The sequence below is a fragment of the Myotis davidii genome, unplaced genomic scaffold (genome assembly GCF_000327345.1).
Source record: "Myotis davidii unplaced genomic scaffold, ASM32734v1 scaffold143, whole genome shotgun sequence".
Lineage (NCBI taxonomy): Eukaryota > Metazoa > Chordata > Mammalia > Chiroptera > Vespertilionidae > Myotis > Myotis davidii.
The window spans coordinates 6,758,735-6,781,624 of NW_006294876.1; the positions used below are offsets into that span (position 1 = coordinate 6,758,735).

The 22,890-nt window shown below is 42.4% G+C and overlaps 1 protein-coding gene across 1 annotated transcript in view; it reads left to right on the plus strand.

Annotated features, from left to right (window-relative positions):
* Positions 1–18,978, plus strand: part of SEMA5A (semaphorin 5A) — a 296,373-nt gene extending 277,395 nt beyond the window's left edge. The window contains exons 18-22 of the mRNA XM_015567657.1: positions 4,570–4,740; positions 6,231–6,386; positions 7,758–7,805; positions 12,744–12,955; positions 14,474–18,978. Coding sequence (XP_015423143.1) covers positions 4,570–4,740; positions 6,231–6,386; positions 7,758–7,805; positions 12,744–12,955; positions 14,474–14,593 — 707 coding nt within the window. The 3' untranslated portion in view covers positions 14,594–18,978. The remainder of the gene's footprint in view (positions 1–4,569; positions 4,741–6,230; positions 6,387–7,757; positions 7,806–12,743; positions 12,956–14,473) is intronic.
* Positions 18,979–22,890: the final 3,912 nt, after the last annotated feature.

Consider the following 22,890-nt stretch of genomic DNA (forward strand, 5'->3'; position numbering starts at 1 on the left):
CCGTCACTGTTAAAGGATGGGAAAGCAAGCAGTTGGTTATTTATCTTCCTTCCTTCAGTCAGTTGATCAGCAAACATTTTTGGATAGCCTACTATGCACTATTCACAGGGTAAGGAAAGGTGCAGTGAGAAGGCATCCTGTGGATAATGCCAGCCCAGTATGGTCACCAGCTATTGGGCTGCATATATTGGATATAGATGCAGTGGTCACATCAAATAAGGATCCGCTGAGCTGAAATCATGGCCACTGCCCTAAGCAGACTGCCTCTGAGATGAGTCTGGAGGGAGTTGGACAAACAGACAAGCAGAGATGGGAATGCAGGGTCATTCCAAACACCAGATCCAGTGTTTTTAAAGATACAGAAGCTTGAAAGTATAGCATCTCTTTCAGTAGGTATAATCAATTTGCTGAGTTCTTTGAACAAGAAACTGGGTTGAAGCCATACATTTGGTGGATGGGTAGATGGATTGATGGATGATGGTAAAATGCTTAGTGGATGGATGGTTGGATGGATGGATGGATGGATGGGTGATGGATGAATGGATGGATGATGAATGGATGGATGAGAAGATAGATAGATGATGGATGGATGGATAATTGAATTAATCGTTGGATGTTTAGATGACAGATGGATGAGTGGATGGATGGAGAGATGGCTGATGAATGGATGGATGGATGGATGGATGGATGGATAGATGGATGGATGGGTGGGTGATGGATGAATGGATGGATGATGAATGGATGGATGAGAAGATAGATAGATGATGGATGGATGGATGGATGGTTGGATAGTGGACTATGGATGATGAATAGATAGATGATGAATGGATGGATGTATAAATATGTACATTAAACTAAAAATACACAGTTCCCAGTTTTGTAGCTGAGGCTCTCAGTAATGTCCCTGCTCGTGCAGCTGCTCTGCTCCTCCTGGACTATCTCTGCCTGAATTTCTCCAGCCTCAGGAGACTTCAGACCATCCAGCCTTCCCAGTTAAGTGATGCTGAGGGGCTGGGAAAGGTCACAGAGCCAGGATTTTCCCATGGCCCCAACACTGAGAGTGGAGGATTCCTCCCCAGGGCTGGGAAGGAGATCATGGGTGGCATCATTAGATTAGGGTCAGTGCTGTAACTGAGCAGGCAGGGTGATGTGGGAATGTTAGGATCACTCCATGTCCTCTCGCCTCCCAGGCTCCAGACATGAGTCCTCATTGATGTCAGCGGAGCGGGCAGACTCTCCAGTTCTAGGATGCTGCCTTGTCCTTGAGAGCAGGCTCAGTGCCCATGTCAGAGATATCCATGAGCATGGTCTGGTGGCTGTGTTTATTTTAGTTTATTTGATGGCCAAGACAGTATCATGTATATATAACCTTAATATCTTGAAATAGCTCTGTCTTCATTTTCTTTCTGAAAGCTAAGATTCCATAGAGGGTTGTGAAAATATTCAGAGTTGCCCTCTTCAATTCCCACTTGGGTGTGGGTGGATTCAAGGAGCTGAGTTGGGTAAATGTCAATTCTCTCTCCCACATCTTAGAAATTTCCTGAACACATGAAAGCATGTAACTCATCAAGGAGGGGTCAAAGCCTTCAGGGCTCTGGATGCAGGGTTGCTCAGCCATGAGGAGGTCCAGTTACAAGGCTATTTTTACCTAATTTCAGATACTCTCCTCCTTATGAATTTACTCTCCCTTAGCTCCATTTGGTCCATGGTACGCATGTGCAAATGGGCACTGTATTTTATTAAAAAACATGCTTCCTCATTATGATTAAGTTTGAAAATGAATCTAAGCAAACTAGGTGAATGCAAAATATCTTTTAAATTTGATCTTCAGTTCAAATGTGTATGACAAATTGCAGCACAGTAAAATTATATTTTTCAACTTCTTGTGGTACCTTCACCTATGTAATTTACCTGCAACAATGAGAACTAGCTTGGTGTTCATCCTTCTCTCCTTTCTCCAGTCCCTGTTGGATTCATAACTATGGCTTCCAAACCTTGGCAGACCAAGGTAGAGACTGCAGGTGTTTCTTTTTACTAAATAATGGTCAAATCAAATAACATAAGTGTGAGTGAGAAAGAATAGAGTGATAGTCTAACAGAGGGCCGGACCCTTTGCATCAAAGTGTATTAACAACTCAGTGTTGTTAGCTCTAGGCTGCATGACTAAGACCTCATACCCTTTGAACAGCAGCTCTTCATTTCCCCTCCCCATCTCCTGGCAACCTCCATTGTACTCTGCTTCGATGAGTAAAAATTTCAGATTTCACATATAAGTGGAACTATGCAGTATTTGTCTTTCTTTGGCTTATTTCACTAGCATAAGGTCCTCCAGATTCATCCATGTTGTGGAATATGACAGGATTTCCTTGGTTTTAATGGAATATCCCATTGTACACATATACCGCAGGTACTTTTTCCATTCATCTGTCAATAGACACTTATGTTGTTTCCACATGTGGGCTATTGCAGAGAATGCTACAATGAACATGGAAGTGCAGATATTGTTCCGAGATCCTGATTTCCTTATGTTTAGATATATGCTCAGGATTTCTGGATCATATGGTAGTTTTTTAGTTTTAATTTTTTTTTAGGAACCACCATACTGTTATTCATAGCAGCTGCACCAATTTACATTTGCACCAACAGGGTACAAGTGTTCCAGTTTGTCCACATCCTTTCCAACACTATTGTCTACTGTTATTTATTGTTTGTTTGTTTTTTTCACAATAGCCATCCTGACAGATGTATGGTGATATCTCCTTATGATTTTGATTTGTATTTTCTCGCTATTAATAATGTTGGGCATCTTTTCATATACCTAGTGGCCATTGATCTGCAGGTTCACTATGCAATAGAAAATCAAGAATGTATGGGCCACATGGTTGCTCCAAGTCCAGTTCCAGCACCCATCTAGATGAGGCATTTGAACTGAGCCCCAGACGGCCTTGTGTACATTCAAACGTCTGTACTCTGTGACACCTGCTATTCTGAGGCATTCTGAATTATCTGTGCCTTAGTGTGGGATGTGTACACGTACCTACTTGAGACCAAGCTTCAGCTCAGTTTACAGTGAGAATAGACATGGCAGTGGGTATTTGCAAAGTTTAAAGTTCTAGGCAAATCTCTGCCTGCCTTCCTTTTCTGGTATTATAACCAATGTCAGATATTCATTCTCACTTTCTGACATGTTTATTGCCTATTAGGGAAAAGGTTGAATTCTTCAAGTCTGGATAAACTGACAAATCACAAAATTCCCATTACATGTCAAATATTTTTTTGTTTTTACTTTTTTGCAAATTAAAATATCATCATAAACATGATGCTTCTGCTTATATGTCCCAAAAATTCTTTAGTTTTATCTATGCCTATATTTAAAGGGACATAATACTTTATAAAAAGATGTATTAGTTCACAATGGGTCTATTCAAATATAAACTAGGTCATTCTACCTAAAATAGCCTTATATGTTTAAAGATTTTGGCATTACCTTTCCTTGTTGCTTCCGTTCTATTTTATGAAGGATGTGGAGAAAATAAAATATGATACTATCTACATATTGTAAAAGTGAATCTCTCATCAGCTTTTTTATGTAGTATGCTGTGGTTATGATTGCTTTTTGCTAATTGGAGCCTTACAACATCTTGACAAAGTCCTGCAGCTTTTCTCTGGGGCTCAGTGAAACAGGGCAGGTCTGGCTGACAAGAGGGCAGATCAGCAAGGAGTTAGACAAATGGCAGATCATCTCTGACAGTGTCAGACAGAAGCCAGCGTGAGGTCTCAGTTTAACAAGCAGGCGGGAGCACTCAGAGCCAGGTGGGTCAGCTGGCCCAGTGCTCAGGAGGCCCCTCCACAGGTGTCAGGATCCCAGCCTGGAGAAAACAGGAGAACTGCTCGGGGTCATGGGCAGGCATGGCAGTAGTTCATCAGGAACCAGTTCTGCCTAATGTTCGAGTTACAAAACTCGCCTTCATATCCAACCTGAAGTCTGGCTGCAGGTAGCAGGCCGTCTGTTTAGTCCATCACATAAACACGCCATCCAGTCTGCATGGTATGGACTTCATTTGGTTGTTTCATTTCTGCATCTATGGAGCATCCCCGTAGTTCTTCCTCACAGGACCTGTTACCCTTGCTTTATCTCTCTGTCCTGGAGCAAATCGTAATCCCATTAGTAAGAAAGGCTGTGACTGGAACTGGCTGTCCTCGGCTATGTCTCCACTGGCCAACTCGACTGAGTGGTTAACAAAGGCGAGAGCAAGCTGGGGCTTCACAGCAGAATGTTGTTCAAGGTCATTCCCAAGGATGGTTATTTTCTGTTGCATACACTGTGCTCTGTCATCCTCATGCTTATGTTTAGAGATATTTCTTGAAGGGCGAAATCAGAGGAACTGAAAATGTGAAGGGAGGAATATGCAAAACAGGTTCCCTCAAACAGGAAGACCCCCAAACACCCTACTGTGGGTGGTCAAGTGGCTTCTCGGATGTGGTCCTGCCTGCACACTCTATCTGCAGCCTCATCGGTTTGGTCAGCTTTGCATTTCAGAAGCAACCTGACTGTGTGTCTTTTCCCAGTGGATGGCATGTGGTCTTGCTGGTCCTCCTGGTCAAAATGCTCGGCAACGTGTGGCGGTGGGCACTACATGAGGACCCGCTCCTGCACAAATCCGGCCCCAGCCTACGGCGGGGACATCTGCCTCGGGCTGCACACGGAGGAGGCGCTCTGTAACACGCAGCCCTGCCCCGGTGAGTGGTGGGACTTTGGGACCAACGTACCCCTGTCCCTGACTCAGAAATGATGAGTTGATGATGCCACGTCATAGGTACTGAAAGAGGAGAAAACTTCCACCCATCTGCCACCCTGCCACCTGGAAGTGACTTCATAACACATGTTCTTCAATAAAATGGTTCTCAACCTGGCATAGTTTCAGAACGAGTAGCCGAAATGGGTTATGACAAAGCCTTCGTAAAATATTTCATTAATCTCAGCTAATGAAATCTGAGATTGTGTGGTTGAGAATCAGGGTGGGGAGCATGGAGGTACCGAGCTCTGAGGCTGGCTGGCGCTGGTGCCCACTGGATGAGTGACCCAGTCTCCCCATCTGGAATTAGCTTCACCTTCTGACATGGAATGACTTGGAATGAAGATGAGACCTAACTTTGACATTGAAACAATTTTACGTTTTTTTAATAACTTGCTCTTGTATTTCTCTCTAGAAGGTTCCATGTATATTGTAAAGGACCTAGAAACCAAATTCTTATAGTCATTCTGAAAACTGACACATTTCTAAGGGAAAATTGTACCCTTTACATGGATCTCTCTTCCCACTGGGTCAAGGCACAAGTCTGATTTCCAAACTGTCTGAATTACAAAGATAGTCAGGTTGCTTCAGGTTGCTTGCATTTAAAAGGAGGGGAAAATCAAACTTCATAGAAAAATACTTTTATGTTGATTAATATTTCATAAATAATATTAAGAGTTAAATTTTTGTAACCTCCTTACTTCAAATATGAGTGTTTGTCTGCCACACATCTGCAGGCCTGGGCTAATTTAACCCAACCTGGCAACTCTTGCACTTCAGGGTGAAGGGTCCTGTTATCACTCAACTCTTGGCCTTCACCCAAGACTTGTGCATTGATCTTATGAGCAAACACAGGACACAATGAATTCTGCCTAAAACATAGCCTGACTTTGCGATATTGATTCTGCAGAATTATTTTTATAAGAGAAGAGAACGCTTACATTGTAGGTTTCTCAGGAACTCAGCAACCAGGCTTTCTAGTAGATGCACCTGTTTCTCTTGCCCGAGCGCTGAGGCCTGTGGGAGTCTCTCAGGAAAGCCTGTGAGGGCTGCTCTTAGCAGAGGAGCATTGCTCTGATGGAAATAGTGTCTGCCTTGATGATTTCTGTTCCCCTGCCACTGACAGCCTGTGCACAGTTGGACATCAGTGATTAGCTTATTGAGCATCTAATTCAATCACTTTAAAGCATTCAAATAATGTGGTTTCAGCAAATGTAATTCTAGCACATTATTTCAGGTCAATGATATACCAGTTCTTTTAATCATGCTTGTATGTATTTTATCTACTGGGCTTTTAAGAAGATAGGAGTACATCTTATTTATATACAGGCCCATTAAAGCTGATAGGAAGGCATAAACTCATATATGTAACATGCCAGTGCTTCCAGGGTGATTGATCTTAGTGCCTCTTCTCCCCACTTCTGGTCACTGCAGAGAGCTGGTCAGAGTGGTCAGACTGGTCGGAGTGTGATGTGTCTGGAGTCCAGGTCCGCGCCCGCCAATGTATCCTCCTGTTCCCTGTGGGCAGCCAATGTTCTGGAAACACCACGGAGAGCCGGCCATGTGTATTTGATTCCAATTTCATCCCAGGTAAGGGCAGAGTGTGAGCAAGATCCTTGCCCACATTCCAAGTGGAAATGAATCGTCGGTTAGAGTTGTAATTATTCTTTGAGTTCCCTTTTGGTGAAACAGATGATTCTGCCAACTCTTGTATTTTCAGGGTGATTAACGTAGATGTTTATAGGAAGCTTCAAGTTTAGACTTAAATTTAGCCTATGCATTTGAAGATTTTTTTCAACCATAGACATTGTTAAGCACGGTGTTGTTTCTATAACTTATTGACTATAACACATGTGGAAGATTTTGCCCAAAAAATGCAAGTGGCGCATTTGGTTATTTTAATCATTAGGTAAAATGTCTTGTCAATGCCTGTGTGCATGTGTGTGCACAGAGAAGAAGGACCATTTTCTTCATGAAAATTTAATGTATTTGGGAAGGGGAACCCATTATGGCTCTTATCTTGGAGAAGAGGGGACTGGCCCTCTTGCCACTGCCTTTTCCATGTCAAATCAAGTTGTTAGGTGGTCACCTGTCACCTGCGCACTATAGGTCTAATGTATATACTGACATATCATTTCACACATGCCTACTGTGTGGGTTAGGACTGAGACGTGGACTAAAGCAGAGACCAACCTTTTACAAGGCAATAATGGGTAATAGCTTATCTTCCTCCATTTATGGAAGAGATCATGTTTTAGAGAAAAGTATAAGCTTTAGCCTTGTAGGGCACTTCAGTCATGTGTGGTATAAAGTTGCAATGTTTATTGTTGTTGTTTCCCTTTTAAATTATAGATATCTTTTTAATTCTTGGTGTCTAAGGAAAAATCAATACAGAGAGAATAATGTTTCTGGCATCCTGAAATGGTGTTTCATTGTGTAGGTGGATTTCTTCTCACAATGGTGTCTCCCACTGTGGCATAGCAGAGCGTCAATGGGCTCTGAACAGGGTCTTATTTGTTCTGGCCATTTCCTTGGAGCTCTGGTGGATCAGTCACCTCTGCAGGGAATGTGACAGCCCAGCTTTGATGAAACAAAAGATCTGAGGCAGGAACACCACAGGCCAACACCGTGGGGTTCCACAGCTGGCAGGATGTATTGTAACTGAAAATCTGCTCATTCTCTGGTCTCCTTTTGAAGCTACTGCCCTGGCTGTAGCTCAGGGGACCATTGCCCTTTCTATCTGTGATAATGAATCTCATCCCTTCCCAATCAAGATGACCTTGACCAACTGCAGCTCAAGTTGGCTGAACAAAGAAACAAATATAATTTTGAAAAATCAGGTTTTTGGAACTTCAACTCACATAAAACTCAATATCATTGGACATATTGTAAATGAGTCACTGATATGATATTTCTTCCCAATACCCTTTACACATTGTGATTAGATTTTTCTTTTTCCAGAAGTATCCGTGGCAAGATCTAGTAGTGTAGAAGAGAAAAGATGTGGGGGTAAGTTCTTCCTTTTAACTACAGTCTAATTGATTTCTGATATTTTCTGCTCTTTGGCCAAATGATGTTTCTATGCTTCTGCTGTTGGCAAAAAACAAAACAGACTGGAGAAAGTCCTGGATCCCAAGCACCTTCTGCTTCAGTAGTATACATGCTTAGAGTCAGCGTTTGACATCTGGATTAGTGGTTCTCAAGTAGGATCCCCAGATCAGCACCCCCAGCATCATTTGGGACTTGAGAGAAATACAGATTCTCAGGCCCCACCTTGAACTGCAGAACTAGAGCCTGTTTGAGTGGGACAGGGCACTCTGTGGTTTAATAAGCCCTTCTGGTGACTGGTGAATGCTAAGCTTTATGAATCCGTGATCTTGATATCTTAATACTGTATAGGTACTAAATATAGATATTAGACTTCCCATGAGTAAAACAGCATTCCAGCAGTTTGTTTATATTTATAAATCCTGGCAGCCAACCTCAAATCTTCAGACTGATGGAATAACAAAATTGTAAGGGGGCATAAGGTTCTCCTGGTATATCTCTAGAGGAACATTTTAAACTTCCCGGAACACTGAATGACAAATATCAACTTTGTCTGGTTCAAGTCTGTGATGAATTCAGACTTTACCGTGTATGACTATCTTGTCTGGAATGGAGGGGTTGACTGTCTATATATCCAAGCCCAGTCCCTGTCCACCTTTGCCAATCAACACCAACAGTCTTGTTGTATGTGTGTATTCATAGACTGAAGATCTATTAATAACCACCCTTACCGTAGTCCACCCACCAGGGGAGTCCCAGGCAGCTCAGCTTATGCTCAGGTGGAATCTGGAGCTTCTACGCATATTTTAGGAATGTACTTACCATTATTAACTACATTTAATAAGAGTTTGCTATCTGTTACATCCTTTCTGCCTAGCCGGCCATCTGGTAACCCATTCATTCAGTGATCTTTGCTGAGTACCCACCCACTCTGTGCCAGTTTTATGAGTGGACTGAAAGAGCCCCCTAGAGCAGACAGTCATAACCTCAGAGGGACAATGTCTGTCCTTGAGTCCACAGACTGACAGTCACTAACTTGGGATCCAGCTGGAAGATGAATATATGCCACTTTAAATAAAACTAATCCTGAGGATTCCTTAATATTTTGAGGTCAGCCACTCCATGCCAGACACTGCATTAAATGACAAGAAGGATCCTATTTGATCCTCACAAAGAACATTCTTGTAGGTGCCAAAGTCCACAATTCTTTATGCAAAAGAAGAATTGGAAATAGGGAAGGGTTTTGGAACTGAACTCTTCAGAATGTGGATGGGTCATATGGGGCATGTACTGGATATTACATAATGCCCTGCAGGGTCTGGGGCCAACTTCATAACCGGTTCCTTTAATGATGCTGCAGTGACACGTGGGTGAACTGAATATGCTAATGCTTCTGGTGGTTCTGGTCAGTTCTGCAGCAAACAGGACAGGGCAGGTCATGCTTTGTTGCCAGGTAAGTGATGAGAAATCACTTTTCAGAGATTTTGGTGTAGGGAATTACATAATGCCCTGCAGGGTCTGGGGCCAACTTCATAACCGGTTCCTTTAATGATGCTGCAGTGACACGTGGGTGAACTGAATATGCTAATGCTTCTGGTGGTTCTGGTCAGTTCTGCAGCAAACAGGACAGGGCAGGTCATGCTTTGTTGCCAGGTAAGTGATGAGAAATCACTTTTCAGAGATTTTGGTGTAGGGAGAACTGCATTTTATATGTATGGATTGTGAGGGTCAGAGACATGAGACCCATGGTTGAGGTTCACGTTCACACAGGCAGTCAGTCGTGGAGCCCAGGTCAGATCCAGGCAGTGGGGTCACAGTGAACACGAAACTTGGAGCCCCAGAGGAAAGGGTCCAGGAGGTTTGTGTCTGGGGACTGGAGCCACAGCAGCCCTGGTCAGGTGACACTCTTGGACAACACCCACGGTCCAGGGATGTCTGCTGCCCTCAGAGGCAGTGAAGGTCCAGAGAGGGTGGTGTTTGTAGGGATTGGTCCTGTATTGAGGGAGGCCACCAGTTGATGTCTCTGCATACTTGGCAGTTGGTGCTCATCAGCCACAAGTTTGAAAACCTCTTTCCTTCACTGGCCATCTCGTGGTAAAGGGAGGGGAGTCCTTCCAAGGCTTTTAATATACAGGAGAACATAATGCAATGGCCATCCGTATCCTAAAATGCTCTTTCTATATGTCCGAGCCAGGTGTGCCAAATGGCTGCCTAGAATCAAGATTGAGGTGCTATTGATTAAATCATAGAAACTGTAATTACTCTGCACTATTCAAAACTAAGTTTTTTTTTAAAAAAATATTGTTGAAGGTATTCCATATGTCCCCTTTTCTCCCCTCATTGATCCGTTCTAGTCCCCCCCCCCCCAGGCCTTCACCACCCTATTGTCTGTGTCCATGGGTTATATGCATACAAGTTCTTTGGTTGAAATCTTCCCAAAACGAAGTTTTTAGGCTGCTGACATTGACATACTAGAATAGTTGGGTAAGAGGTCAAATGGATTTGATTTTTGGGCTGATATGTAAAAACAATAACGTTGCAAGGATGTTTAGGGAGATAACATTGTTGTCTTTTTTTAGTGTGTTGCAAAAATCAATCACATTTTGCACAGGAAATCAGGCAGTTGAATCAACTGGGTAATTGGTTTCTATTCCGGCTTTGCTGACCAAAAATCCCAGCCAAAAAAAGCATATTCAAAGCAGAGAGTCAAACTAAGCAAATTCAAGAGATTTAATAGGCACTATTTTTCCTTTCTGCAGAAAAATGTGAGTCTTTTGAAATGTTTCATCTTAGAGAGCTATTTTTAGTTGCCTGTGACACACAGACTGTATAATCGTCATAAAGATGTCAGTGGCCCCAGCCTTCCCCGGGCACCTGTGGGAATGATTCATTTGATTAACGATGAAGTATCTGCATACGGATGGAGCCCTACATCTTCCATGTGTTATAATAAAATATGCTATCCGTGCGGCAGAAAGTACTTACATCCAAATCTGGCACCAACCCCAGGGAGTCTGAACCCTAAAATATGAAGCAATGACAACACTGTGAAGCCCACAGTTCCCATGTTACAGCAACACCTATAGTGGGCACTTAGGGGAGCATCCCCGGTGCTTCATCCAACAGTCCCAGACAAAAATAAGGAAAAGCCAAAGATTAATGAAGTCTTTTACTTTGTCAAACCATTGGCCAAATAACCAAGAAGTGGAAACCTAAGGTGCATGGGAAACTGAGGTCATGTCTTTAGAGTCACAGTGCGGGTAGGAGCCTGTTAGCTGTGCTCACAAACAACCGAGTAGGCAGCCTCAGCACAGTGTCCGTCCCCCCGGGGAAAAGGATCCATCTCTCAGGAACCTGGGAACAGCTTGGAGGGAGAAGTCAGGGAGAGGTACTCAGCATCTACTGCATATCGTAGGTGAGGTGAAGTCTGCTCAAAACATCCTTGGCGGGGGAGCCTGGGTGGTAAAGGTGCAAGTCCTCCAGCACCTGGATGTGGGGGGGGCAGACCTGTGGGTCTCCTCTCCCTGAGTGCCCTCTGCAGACCCACCTGGAATTGACAGTGGTACCCAGCAGGCATTGCCACTAGTTCAATTTGGGGCCCTGTGGACAGATAGGGAAGGGGAGGTGTTGAGCTTGGGTGGCAATGCACCCTTTGGTGGCCAATGGAAGGGACACTCTGGGGGAAAGCAGGGGAAACATGTAAATCCACAAGTGACTGGCTAGCCACATGGGGCCAACACAGCAGAAAAAGGCAGGTTGGTTCTGCTTTATCTAATTTTCCCTAAGCCTAGCTTCACCAGCTCTGCCCACCGGTTGTCTGCAGTCTCTGAAAGGCTTGAAACTTTCATTGTGAAGTGTTTTACAAACACACCATGAATATCTGTTTTGTTGTTGTGTCTCAGACTTCATGCAGATCTTGCTTATGTTACCTTGAGGTCACTCAAGCCAGTGCTATGTCATAGTCATAAATCCATGCCCATTCACTTTGCCAATGCTTTGTACTCCTAATTCAAGAAAAATAAGTCAGAGTCTATCAAACAGAAAAAAAATGTAAAAAGAGGGTCATTTCATGACTATTAAAAGAACATATGTTATTCCTTTGACACAAATCCTTTATTTCTTTGTAAGATCTCTACTTTCTTTATAACATCTCCAAAATACAATGTAAGTGAAAAAAAGTGGTACCCAGGATAATATGTATGGGTGTGCACACACGCACACACACACACACAGAAGTGTGCAGAGGACATCAGAAACAGCACACCAGAAAGTGGGTATAGTAGTCCCTAGGAAAGAAAAAGACTTAGTGTGTTTATATTCCCTTTTAGACTTTCTGATGTTATATAATGTGTTTATATTCATAATAAACATATAATGAAAACATCAGCATTATGTAAGTGGAACGCATTTTTACGTAAAGTGAAATAAAGGGAAGGGGAGAGAGAGTCTGGCTTGCAGGCGAGCCGTGCTAGAAGCAGTGAACGCATTCTCCCTTTGTGGGAGGGACACCCAGCCTGTCCAGGAGCCTGGAGGGTAGTTTTAGACCTCTCAATATCTACCCTCCTAGAATCCTCATAAACCAGAGAGTGAGCTGCACTTGAAACTGGAGCACATTCTTGTATGAGCTTTACATTAAAAAATTTTAAAAAGCTTTTGCTAGTGTGTGAAGGTGACCTCCAAAAGTCTTGTTTACATTGCATTAACTTAAAATATACTGTGCTTGCTTTGGAGAAGTGTTTTGGTGGCCATGCTATTTCAAAGGAATTGGCATATGATGTCTTTAATTTTGAATGGATATGGGGCTTTCCATTTCATCGTTCTCTTTTCACCAAAGCACTGAGTTGTTGGCGTAGCATGTTCCTTTCCAGTGTAGCATCACTTTCGATGCTGTCTTCCCAGAGTTCAACATGTTCCACATGGTCGCCGTGGGGCTGAGCAGCTCCATCCTGGGCTGCCTTCTCACGCTCCTCGTCTACACCTACTGCCAGCGGTACCAGCAGCAATCCCACGATGCCACCGTCATCCACCCCATCGCGCCCGCCCCACTCAACACCAGCATCACTAACCACATCAACAAACTGGACAAGTATGACTCGGTGGAGGCCATCAAGGTACGGGATGGGCAGAGGCCGCAGCGTCCAGATGTGCAAAGGCAGGGGCCCTGGGGCTATTGGCAAAGCACACTGGTGGTGGCACAGGTGAAGGGTGGGGTCAAGGTACCGGACTCTCACTCTCAATGAACCGCCTTTTTAGCTTTGCTTTGCCCGTGAGCAGATGGCATCTCATATTGGGAATGTAGTTAAAAATAGCACATGGAAACAGCAACAAGTAAAAGGCTGGAAAACATTAGGTCATTGGCCAGTGTCCAGCTCTGTCTCCACTGTGCCTTCTGCAGCCACACGGAAGTCATGCCAAATATAAGAACTGCAGGCTGAGGACTGATACACACTGGGCAGTGGTAATGAGGACCAGGGCTGGACCCTTTAAGGAATCACAGGATGGCGAAAGTGTTACAGTATTATAAGACAATCTTCAAAGAATTGTCAAGGACAGTGAAGGTCTGTGTGATGTAAAGGGCTGTGTGGCTGGTGGGTTTTGTTAAATTTCCCCAATGCCTGATTAAGCCAGTGTTTTCCCCAGAAAGAGTAAATGATCAGTCACTTCCTCATTCCCAGGAAGCAGGGGTGGGAAGGGTATTGGCACTGGAGCTGGCAGACCTGGGTTCATGAGTCACTTACCAGCTGTTATTCAAACTCACTGAGCCTTTGTGAATCAAACAGGGTAATTTATATGAAATGCCTTGAACAGTGCTGGGCAAAATAAATGCAATTGTAATGCGAGGCATTTTGCATCATAGGTCAGACTACAAGTTAGTTACTCCTTTGAACCTCAGTTTCTTTATCTTTAAATGGGTATAACAGTATGTCTTATTGACTGCTGCCTAGTCACTAATAAATCCTTCTAGAACTTTTTTCTAGAAGGAGTTAGCCTGAGCCTACAATCCTTCATCTTTATCTTGGACCTCTCAATATCTACCCTCCACCTGAGGTAGTTCAGCTCTTTGAAAGTGCAGATGCCTGTAGTGACTATTAAAAAAAAAGAACATCAGTGTCCAGAATGCTTGAGGTAGACACCCTCTAACAAGTGCAGAAAAGGAAAATAAGTCATTTGAAAGTCCATGCATTTACTTAAATAAGTTCCATTTTTAATGTCTTATCCCTATACCTATTCAAGGTCATCAGAAAGCTGCTTAAATATCTACTCAGTTATATGTGATAACATTCTAAGTGAGCAGTGCCAGAAGCACTAAATGCATTCTCCAAGCATTTGTTCATTTGAATTTGCTAGAGTTTTAGGCTTCCTTGAGGTTTAGGCATAGGTTTTCTAACTCTGGGGAACTTCCTGCCTAAAACTCAAAAATAGGCTGGAAGATGTCAAAACTTGCCAACTTCATTCCAGTTATGAGGCAAATCCCTGGTAAGGCCAACAGTGTGAGGAAGCAGGTAAGTGCGGAAACACATTTTCCAATAACGGGGCCTTAGGACAGAGTGTGAATTCAACATAACCATCTCCCAGTTACATTCTCTTCCCGAAATACTACTTACATCTTTTATTTTTATCTTTTGCAGGCATTTAATAAAAACAACTTGATCCTAGAGGAGAGAAACAAATACTTCAACCCGCATCTCACTGGGAAGACTTATTCTAACGCCTACTTTACAGATCTCAATAATTATGATGAGTACTAATAACTCATATTTTTGGCTTCTTGTAATTCCCTGTTTCCTCGAGACCTGTGCTCCATGACTGCCGATGTTTCGGAGACTTCAGAGATGAAGTTTGGATACATTTCAAGTGCATTTCAAGCCAGAAGTGTCCCATTGGTGCCCAAAATAGATGTCCTTAAAAGTAACAAAAGTCTAAATACAACAATGTGAAAATCTGGTCTACAATACTTGTTGAATGAGCCATGGTGTGGAGTTATTTTTTTTTATTGTGTTCAGTCCATTTTTCTAACAAGTCAATTGTTTCCTTGAGCTTTTTAATAAATGCATCGCCTACATTGGAAGGAGTCTTTAGGAATAGGAACCTCTTCTTGCTTTTGAGCATACATCTCCATGATGTTTTAATTCAAGATAATAATTCACATTATATGAAAATACCCCTAGACACACCCACATACACATATACACACACAAAGAGTGCTTAAGTTCATAGTATTGCTAAAATGAAGAATATGAATGTGGCCATACAGGGATTCACCATGGATCTCCCATCTTCTCAATCTGGAGAATACTGTGGAATTCTTAGAAGCAACTTGTGTGCTTGGACGTGGAATGATTCTTGCCTGAGGAAGCTCAGGATGCAACCTGGCTTGCATCTGCAGAGGCGGTTATATGAAGTCTGAGACATTCCACCCTTGGCCTTCATGAATTTCCTGTTACCACTCGGGGAGGCACAGACACGATGAAGGGTAAATTGTTCTGCAGGTTGCTGCGAAACTAGCCTTATTCTGACTTTTGGATTTCATGGCATTCCAGGATCTCCTGGCTGCACAGTTGGCTTGGGTGCTCACCTGTCTGGTCCATTGTAACGTCCTGGAGAGCCTGTAAAATAACCATTTGTTTAGCATTTGGATAGACTCCACACCTCCTCTCTCCCTGCAAAGAAAAAAAAAAATTTGAACATTAATGATGTCACTGAAGAAAGTACTGAAATAGGATTGAAAACAACTTTTTAAAACTTTCCACGTTATGGACAGTATTGAGAGAACTGACATTTATTGAAAGTCAACTTTTATTTCCCAGTATTGATAGAACTAATTGTGGTGACATGCCCCTGCCAAGAGCATTAATTATATGTAAAGCTCGCTTTCTGCCACCCAGCGCTGTACATAGTGAACTGCTCCCCAAATTCCCAGCTGTCATTGCTGCCTCCGGGTCAAGTGACGGGGAGATGTTTAGCTCTGGTGCCTTTTGGTTTTAATCTAGTGTTGCTTTCCCATCCACTAACTCCCACTTCTCCCTGCATGGAGGCCACATTTTAAGATATACCTTGAGAAATTAGGGTATTTGGATGTGAGGTTGTTAATGATCCTTGTGGTTCCGAGCATTTTAGAGTGCTGTACAATTCAGAGTGATCCTCAGTAAGAAAAAAAAAGAGGATAAATTATTCACCAACAACTGATGCATAACACATGACAGTTGGTTGAATAATTACTGAAAGTAAGAACAAGATTGAAAGTCATCATCAAATGCCTTGGGGCATTGCGGTAAAGGTGTGGGTGGACATTGAAATATGTTGTTATTGATCAATGAACCTTCAGATCTGTGAAACTATATAGTGTGGGCATTGAGGAACATAGACTTATTAGCATATGTGTATTTTTACCCTACCTGATTTGAAGAAACAGTTTCATAAAGTGTTGGGAAAATCTTACGTTCAGTAATAATTGAATTCAAAATATTCTCATATCTCCAAATTTGAAAAAATGACTCTAAAATGAAAATGTAAATGCCCGGTGGGCTCTGGGAGGCCTGGTAGATTTGCAAATGAATGGCATTCCAGGTCTTTGCTGTGGGGAGTTCAGGTTGCATCCCATGTATTCCTTCTGTGCTGTATAGGATTGCTCTGTCTCTACATCACATCTAGAGGTGCGATGTAGCCAGATGGTTCCCAATTGTTCCTGGATTAGATTTTCACTGGATTCTTCAACTCATATCATCACTCTTCTGTAAGAAAAATGTTCTCACTGTGTATCACGCTATCTGCTATTTTGAATTCCACCCCCTCCCCCATGTTTCCTAAAATGAAAAGGTCATTCTATTTCCCTGAGGAAAGAGGAAACTAATATTTCAAAAAAGCATCATTGGACTTCAAGGGAAATGCTTTCTAAATGACATCAAAATGGGTCTTTAATCAATCTTCTACAATGACTGGGGAAAACACCCTTCATCCACAACAGAATTTTCTTGTTGTTAATAACATAAATCTTTTTGTTTATCACTGCAAATAAATCACCTCATATGTATTCCCTAACATTCTATTCAAAGGAAAATTATTCTGGCTTTTTTTTTTTTTTTTGCTTCTCTCTCTTTGTATCTTTCTTCTCTCTTTTTCTTCTTACTTAACAGGTTTCGATTGGTTTAGAATCCTTTCAGCTATAATATAAGCATTTTAACCAGCTGCTTTTCTGTCACTGTTGAGCTCTTGCTAATGTGCCACCTCCACACCCCACCTCATGGCAGGAGCCCTCATGTGTGGGCTTTCACAGGGGCGCCCACCACTTCTACTGGGACCTCCTTCACACACCATCCCTTCTTTCGGCTGGGATGTTTGGGATTCCTGCCAAAACCTCTGGGGACACTTGTCACATTTTTTCATTTCTGTGTGACTTTTTTTTGTTCTCTCTTCCCTCTCCTTTTTCCTTTTACTACAAGAAGCACAGTTATAAATTAATACTTTATGCTCGACCAGGCAATTTAATCCCTCTAAAGGAACCTGATGTCAACTGACATTAATCACAGGTTAATTTTTAGGGTTATTTCTGGATACAGTTAAAGTTTGGCTGGTTTTCCTTAGGAAACGACTTTAGTCTCATTTAAATTCTTTGGAAGTGGTTCCCAGCAGCGTTCCTTTCTCTAGACCAGACTAGTAATCATCTACAGTGCTCCAACATTTTACAGGAAAGAGAAAAACAAAATTCTCATACTCCCTTTTTTAAGGATGTATGTTACAGGTGCATCATACATATTTTTTGGAGCTGGTGGATCAAAGTTTTATTCAACAGTCTTATGTTGGTACATGCTACAGAAGCATCAGAAATGGAGGCCTGTTCTCATTTGGAAATAAAGTTTCATATCCTTCCTTGTTCCTTCCTTCCTTCCTCCTTGCCTTCCTTCTTTCCTTCCTTCCTTGTCATTGTCAAAACTGCTTCACAAATTCACATAATTGTCCCTCTTAATTTAGGTTAAGAAATTAATGGTGTTTTATCTGCTGCAGTTGATTGCTTTTCCTCTATACCATGACTATTGGCCAAAATAAAACTTGAACTTCCACACTTTGAAAGAAATCACAGTCTGAACCTTTAATCCAAGCACCTACATTCACCACCAAACACCACCATAGAGCATCAGCAGAGAAAATGCACAAACATGGTCCAGTGTAGGAGTCTTCAAAGGTGTGTAACAAAACACGCATTATGCCATTTGACGTGACTTTGGAAAATGTTATGAAATGTTAAAAGCCTCATTCTCTATTAATTTGCATTTGCTGTTTTATGATACAAAATAAACTTATTTGAGATTGTTTCATTTTTTAAAAGGCCATCTATATATGAATCATGGTGGAGCTTTTTAAGAATGAAGTAGCATGGCCTTCCCTTCATTTGAGTGAGGAGATGGAATTTGGTTGCCTTGTTGGAATGTTTGGGGATTGCTGACTATTTCCTCACTGGGCCAGTGAACATGCCACACTTTTCTTTCAGATCTTATATTCAATGTGAAATACAAATTTCCAATGGTCTTCAATTTTGCCTTTCCTGTTCATCAATTCACTGGTCTTAAATGCTCCCTTAAGAGCTGTCCAGGTTGATACTTAAGAGAGTCATTTAATGACACTTGACAGATGCATTGCTTTCAAAAAATCAGTTGAAGACACCAATTGTGGCAGCCCAGGCAGGGAACTCATTGCCTATTTCATTGGATCAATTATGGGAGTTTAGAGAAGGAAGGAGTGGGCAGGGGGTTACGCAACTCGTCAGCAGAAACCAACTCACATTCTCCAGCCTCAACTTTGAAGAAAACAACATAAGTTTAAATGAGCAGTTGCTACAGAAGTGAAAATGCCATGCTCATTCACTGCTCTTGGTAGATTGCCAATTCCTATAACCCAAACTTATTCATCTTTTTTTAAAAAAAAGTTCATTAAGAATGACTCAAAGTACTGCTAACAGTGCAACAATCTTTGTTTCATAGTAACCCCCTCCTCACCTCTGTCTGGGACAAAATAAGGGAATCTTGATTATGTACAGTATAAATTGTATTATATTTTTTGTACTTAGGTGTTATGTAAATAGTTTGTCTCATTCAATTGTATGTGAGCAGTGAAATAAATCCTACCATTTAGGAAACAAGTTAGTGGCATTTTTCTTTGCATAGCGTCAAAGTCCCCTGCGTCCCCTGACGTGCTACGGAGCAAGCACTACTCGAAGGAGAGTGCTTCAGCAGAGTGAGGCTGGGTGACAGCCTGGGTAAACCCCAGAATGTGCTCATGTTGGTTCTTCAGACCCTGAAGCCTCTCAAGTGGTGGCAAATGCAGGGCCAACCAGCTTCACAATTCTGTGAAGTAAAGAACTTTCAGAAATATTTCTATGGACAATAAAAATTGTGTGGCAAGGAAAGCCAATCAGGTGTTTTGTTGTTTTTTTTAATCATTTTTTTTTAATTTTTACCAGTGAGAAAGGGAGAGGAAGAGAGAGATAGAAACATCAATGATGATAGAGAATCACTGATTGGCTGCCTTTCACACACTCTGCACTGGGGATCTAGCCCGCAACCTGGGCGTGTGCCCTGACTGGGAATTGAACCCTGACCTCCTGGTTCATAGGTCAATGCTCAACCACTGAGCCACGCCAGCCAGGTGCCAATCAGGTTTTTAATTTATAAGTAGCTGGTATCACATACTGTTGATGATTGAACTGTAAAGTTTTATTATGCTCATCTCTCCTGCTCACCATATTTCATCCTTTGCATAAAACGAGTTTTTTCTAGAATAAACCTCTATCAGTCAGCATGGACCCAGCTAAAAAGATGCCTGGCTGAGGAAAACTATTGAGATCTATATTTCAGTGTTCATGCTCTCTCTCTCTCTCTCCAATATCTACATTTACATCCAATATATACATATGTATCCTATCTAATAAAGATGGAATAGGCAAATTGAAGGTCACACTGTCACAAAGATGGCAGCACCCATAGCCACAAGATAGCAGTGCCCAGTCCCCTCAGCTCCGCCAGAGTCCCCCAGTCCTTTCAGCCCTGCCCAGGGGGGAGGGGCAGTTACACAGTGCAGTTGGACGTGCCCTCAACCCTCCAGCTGCCCAGGGCCAGCCCAAGGCGCAGGCAAGCCTCGGGCATCAGCTGCCCAGTTGCCCAGGGCAGGCCTGAGGCCCAGACAAGCCTCAGATGGTGGCTGCCCAGCTGCCCAGGGCCACCAGAGGCTCAGGTAACCAGGGCCGGCCGAGGCTTACACTGCTGGCAGTGGCAGCAGCAGAGGTGTGATGAGGGGAGGCCGTTGCCTTCCCCTGATGGCCGGGTTACCTCCTGCCCCTGAGGGCTCCTGGACTGTGAGCAGGCTGGGCTGAGGGACCACCCCCTTCCAGTGCATGAATTGTCATGCACTGGGCCTCTAGTGTATATATAAACATGTATATAATTTCATATATATGTATATATAATGTTCAATTGAGCAAAAGGTTGAAAAGTATTTATTATAGAGGCCAAAATTTAAAATAAAACTATATAAAAATATAAAGTAATGGTATGTTGAGAGAATAAAAGGCCCCATGGGCAAGGACTGGAGATTTATTAAGGATGGATTGTTGCCCATCAGCAAATGTCAAATTGCTAAATCCGGAGGTCAGGACACAGGGGTGATCTCTCAGTGCTAGAAAATAGCCCACTGTCTTGTTTGTCTGAAAACCCATCACTGTTAACTTTACAATTTAGCAGGTTATTTTCTGAAAGCTGTTCAGACAACAAGTTTCAACAGTGCAATAAAATTGAAATGGGACCTAGGTCACAGTGAACCTTATTGTTGAACTGTAGAAGGAAATTTGGAAGGTCATCCTTTGTGAGACAATGAGATGTTATGCAACCCAAATGGAAATGTCCTTTGATTGTGTTTTTAGTACCCTGAGGGGTGACAGCTCACCCACCCTGCCTAATTTAATGTGACTAATGAAAAGACAAGAATAAGATGCTTGGGAACAATGGACAGGATGGGATTTAGGGGAAAAGTGCAGGTGTGCCTTAATCCTACATGTGCAGGACCATAACTGGGCATTGTTGTTTACATAATTTTAACAACCTGAAGCAAAAATCAGGTTAACACATGTAACTCACAAATGGATTCATTAGACAAAATATTGCCAATTTTTGTCGTTTGCTACATTGCATTGGATTCTCCCTTTAATGATTAGATATTTTGAACAGGAAAACTATTTTTCTTGGAAAAGCTCGTTGATCTTCTATCACCTGTAAAATATTGTGACCAGTTGATACTACGGCCTCTTTTCCATGCTGTCCTCTCTGCACACAGGGATGCAGATTGTATGTAAGGGAATAAAATACATTTATTGAAAATTTGCAATACTGAATGCTTTGCCATCCAGGAAGTTCTACCACAAATGCATAGTGTTCCTAAACTAAATATTTTATTAAAACAGAAGTTTATAAAAATTCCAGATGGGTAAGGTCTTCTGAATATTAGGACAAATGCACACTCAGCAGCCTACGTGTTTCCCCTGTGCATTTCAGTTTCAAACTGAAATGCCCTGTTGAGGGTGGCTGTTTCCTTTCTCCAAGTGTCACTCAAGTCCCTAAGATTCCCTGCTCCCAGTTTAGCCCGGCAAAGAATATGAAGTGCCCTGAGCTGCATGAAGCCACAGTCAACCATTTGTCATGACCTGTGTTGTGCACTGTCTTGTTCTTACCATAGTTGCCTATGGACAAGACTGATCTTCCAGCTAGATTAAGGAGATGTATGGGTACATGCTTTTCCCTGGGTTATACCCAAGTTCATGGAGCTCTGCTGCACTTGACGTGGGTTTGGAGTGTTAGAGAGAACAGGGAGTGCTGAAATAAAGAGATGTCATCAATAAAAGTCTACAGGCTGCACCAAGTATATTTTATCAACAAAGCAGAGAGCAGATCTGTGCTGCATGATTGTGCATTATGACAAGGAAAAATATCAGCTTTTTTTTTTCATGTTCTGGAAGAATTTCATTGCTTAAGTACAAGGGAACTGTTCACAGTGCTGTTATTGCCCTGTTGAGGGTAGGGATGGGGACTACAAGCATCACTGAGGATCCCAGGACTAATCCTTTCACATTCCAGAAGCCACTGTGGAGAGTCAACCTCGGGCAGAGCTTTGTCACGGGGGCAGTTTGGGATTCATTATGATGACAGGAGCTCATAATTCATTATGTGTTTATGTAAGAACACCAGGGAGACATTGATCTATTCTGAGAGAACAGTAAAAATTGATGGATTAATTCAGAGGTGGGGGATTCCAGCTTCCCACTGGGTCTTGTAGAAGGAAAGAAGGAAGACCATTTCTTCACACCTCTTTATTTCAGCAAAGTGATATGAGGAGCTTATTAGACGGGGCTACCTTCACACCATGTGCTTTCCGGTGACTCAGCAGGGAAGAAAGTTTCCCTTGTGCATTTCAGTTTCAAACAAGGATGCTCAGCCCTAGCTGGTTTTGCTCAGTGGATAGAGCATTGGCCTGTAGACTGAAGGGTCCCAGGTTCGATTCTGGTCAAGGGCATATACCTTGGTTGTGGACACAACCCCAGGAGGGGGTGTATAGGAGGCAGCTGATCGATGTGTCTCTCTCATCGATGTTTCTAACTATCCTTCTCCCTTCCCCTCTGTAAGAATTCAATAAAATATATATATTTTTAAAACAGATGCTCAGCACAGTTCTAGAAAGTCACCCCTTCACTTAAATATAGTCATCCCTCACTTGGAAATGATTATCTCATGGAAGTCTTAAAGAAGACAGTGAATTAAAATAATTTGAATTAGCAGACATGAATTCTGAAAAATTGGGGAGTATACTTTAATAATTTGAGTTTTTAAAATTTTAAGATTTTAAATTCTAAGCTGGATTTTAAAAGGACATCCTTTTTTTACTTGTCAAGTACAGTTGACATTCAATAATATTTTATACTAGAAGCTCGGTGCATCAAATTTGTGCACTGGGGTGGAAGGGGGTGGTGTGTCCCTCAGCCCGGCCTATGCCCTCTCATAGTCCGGGA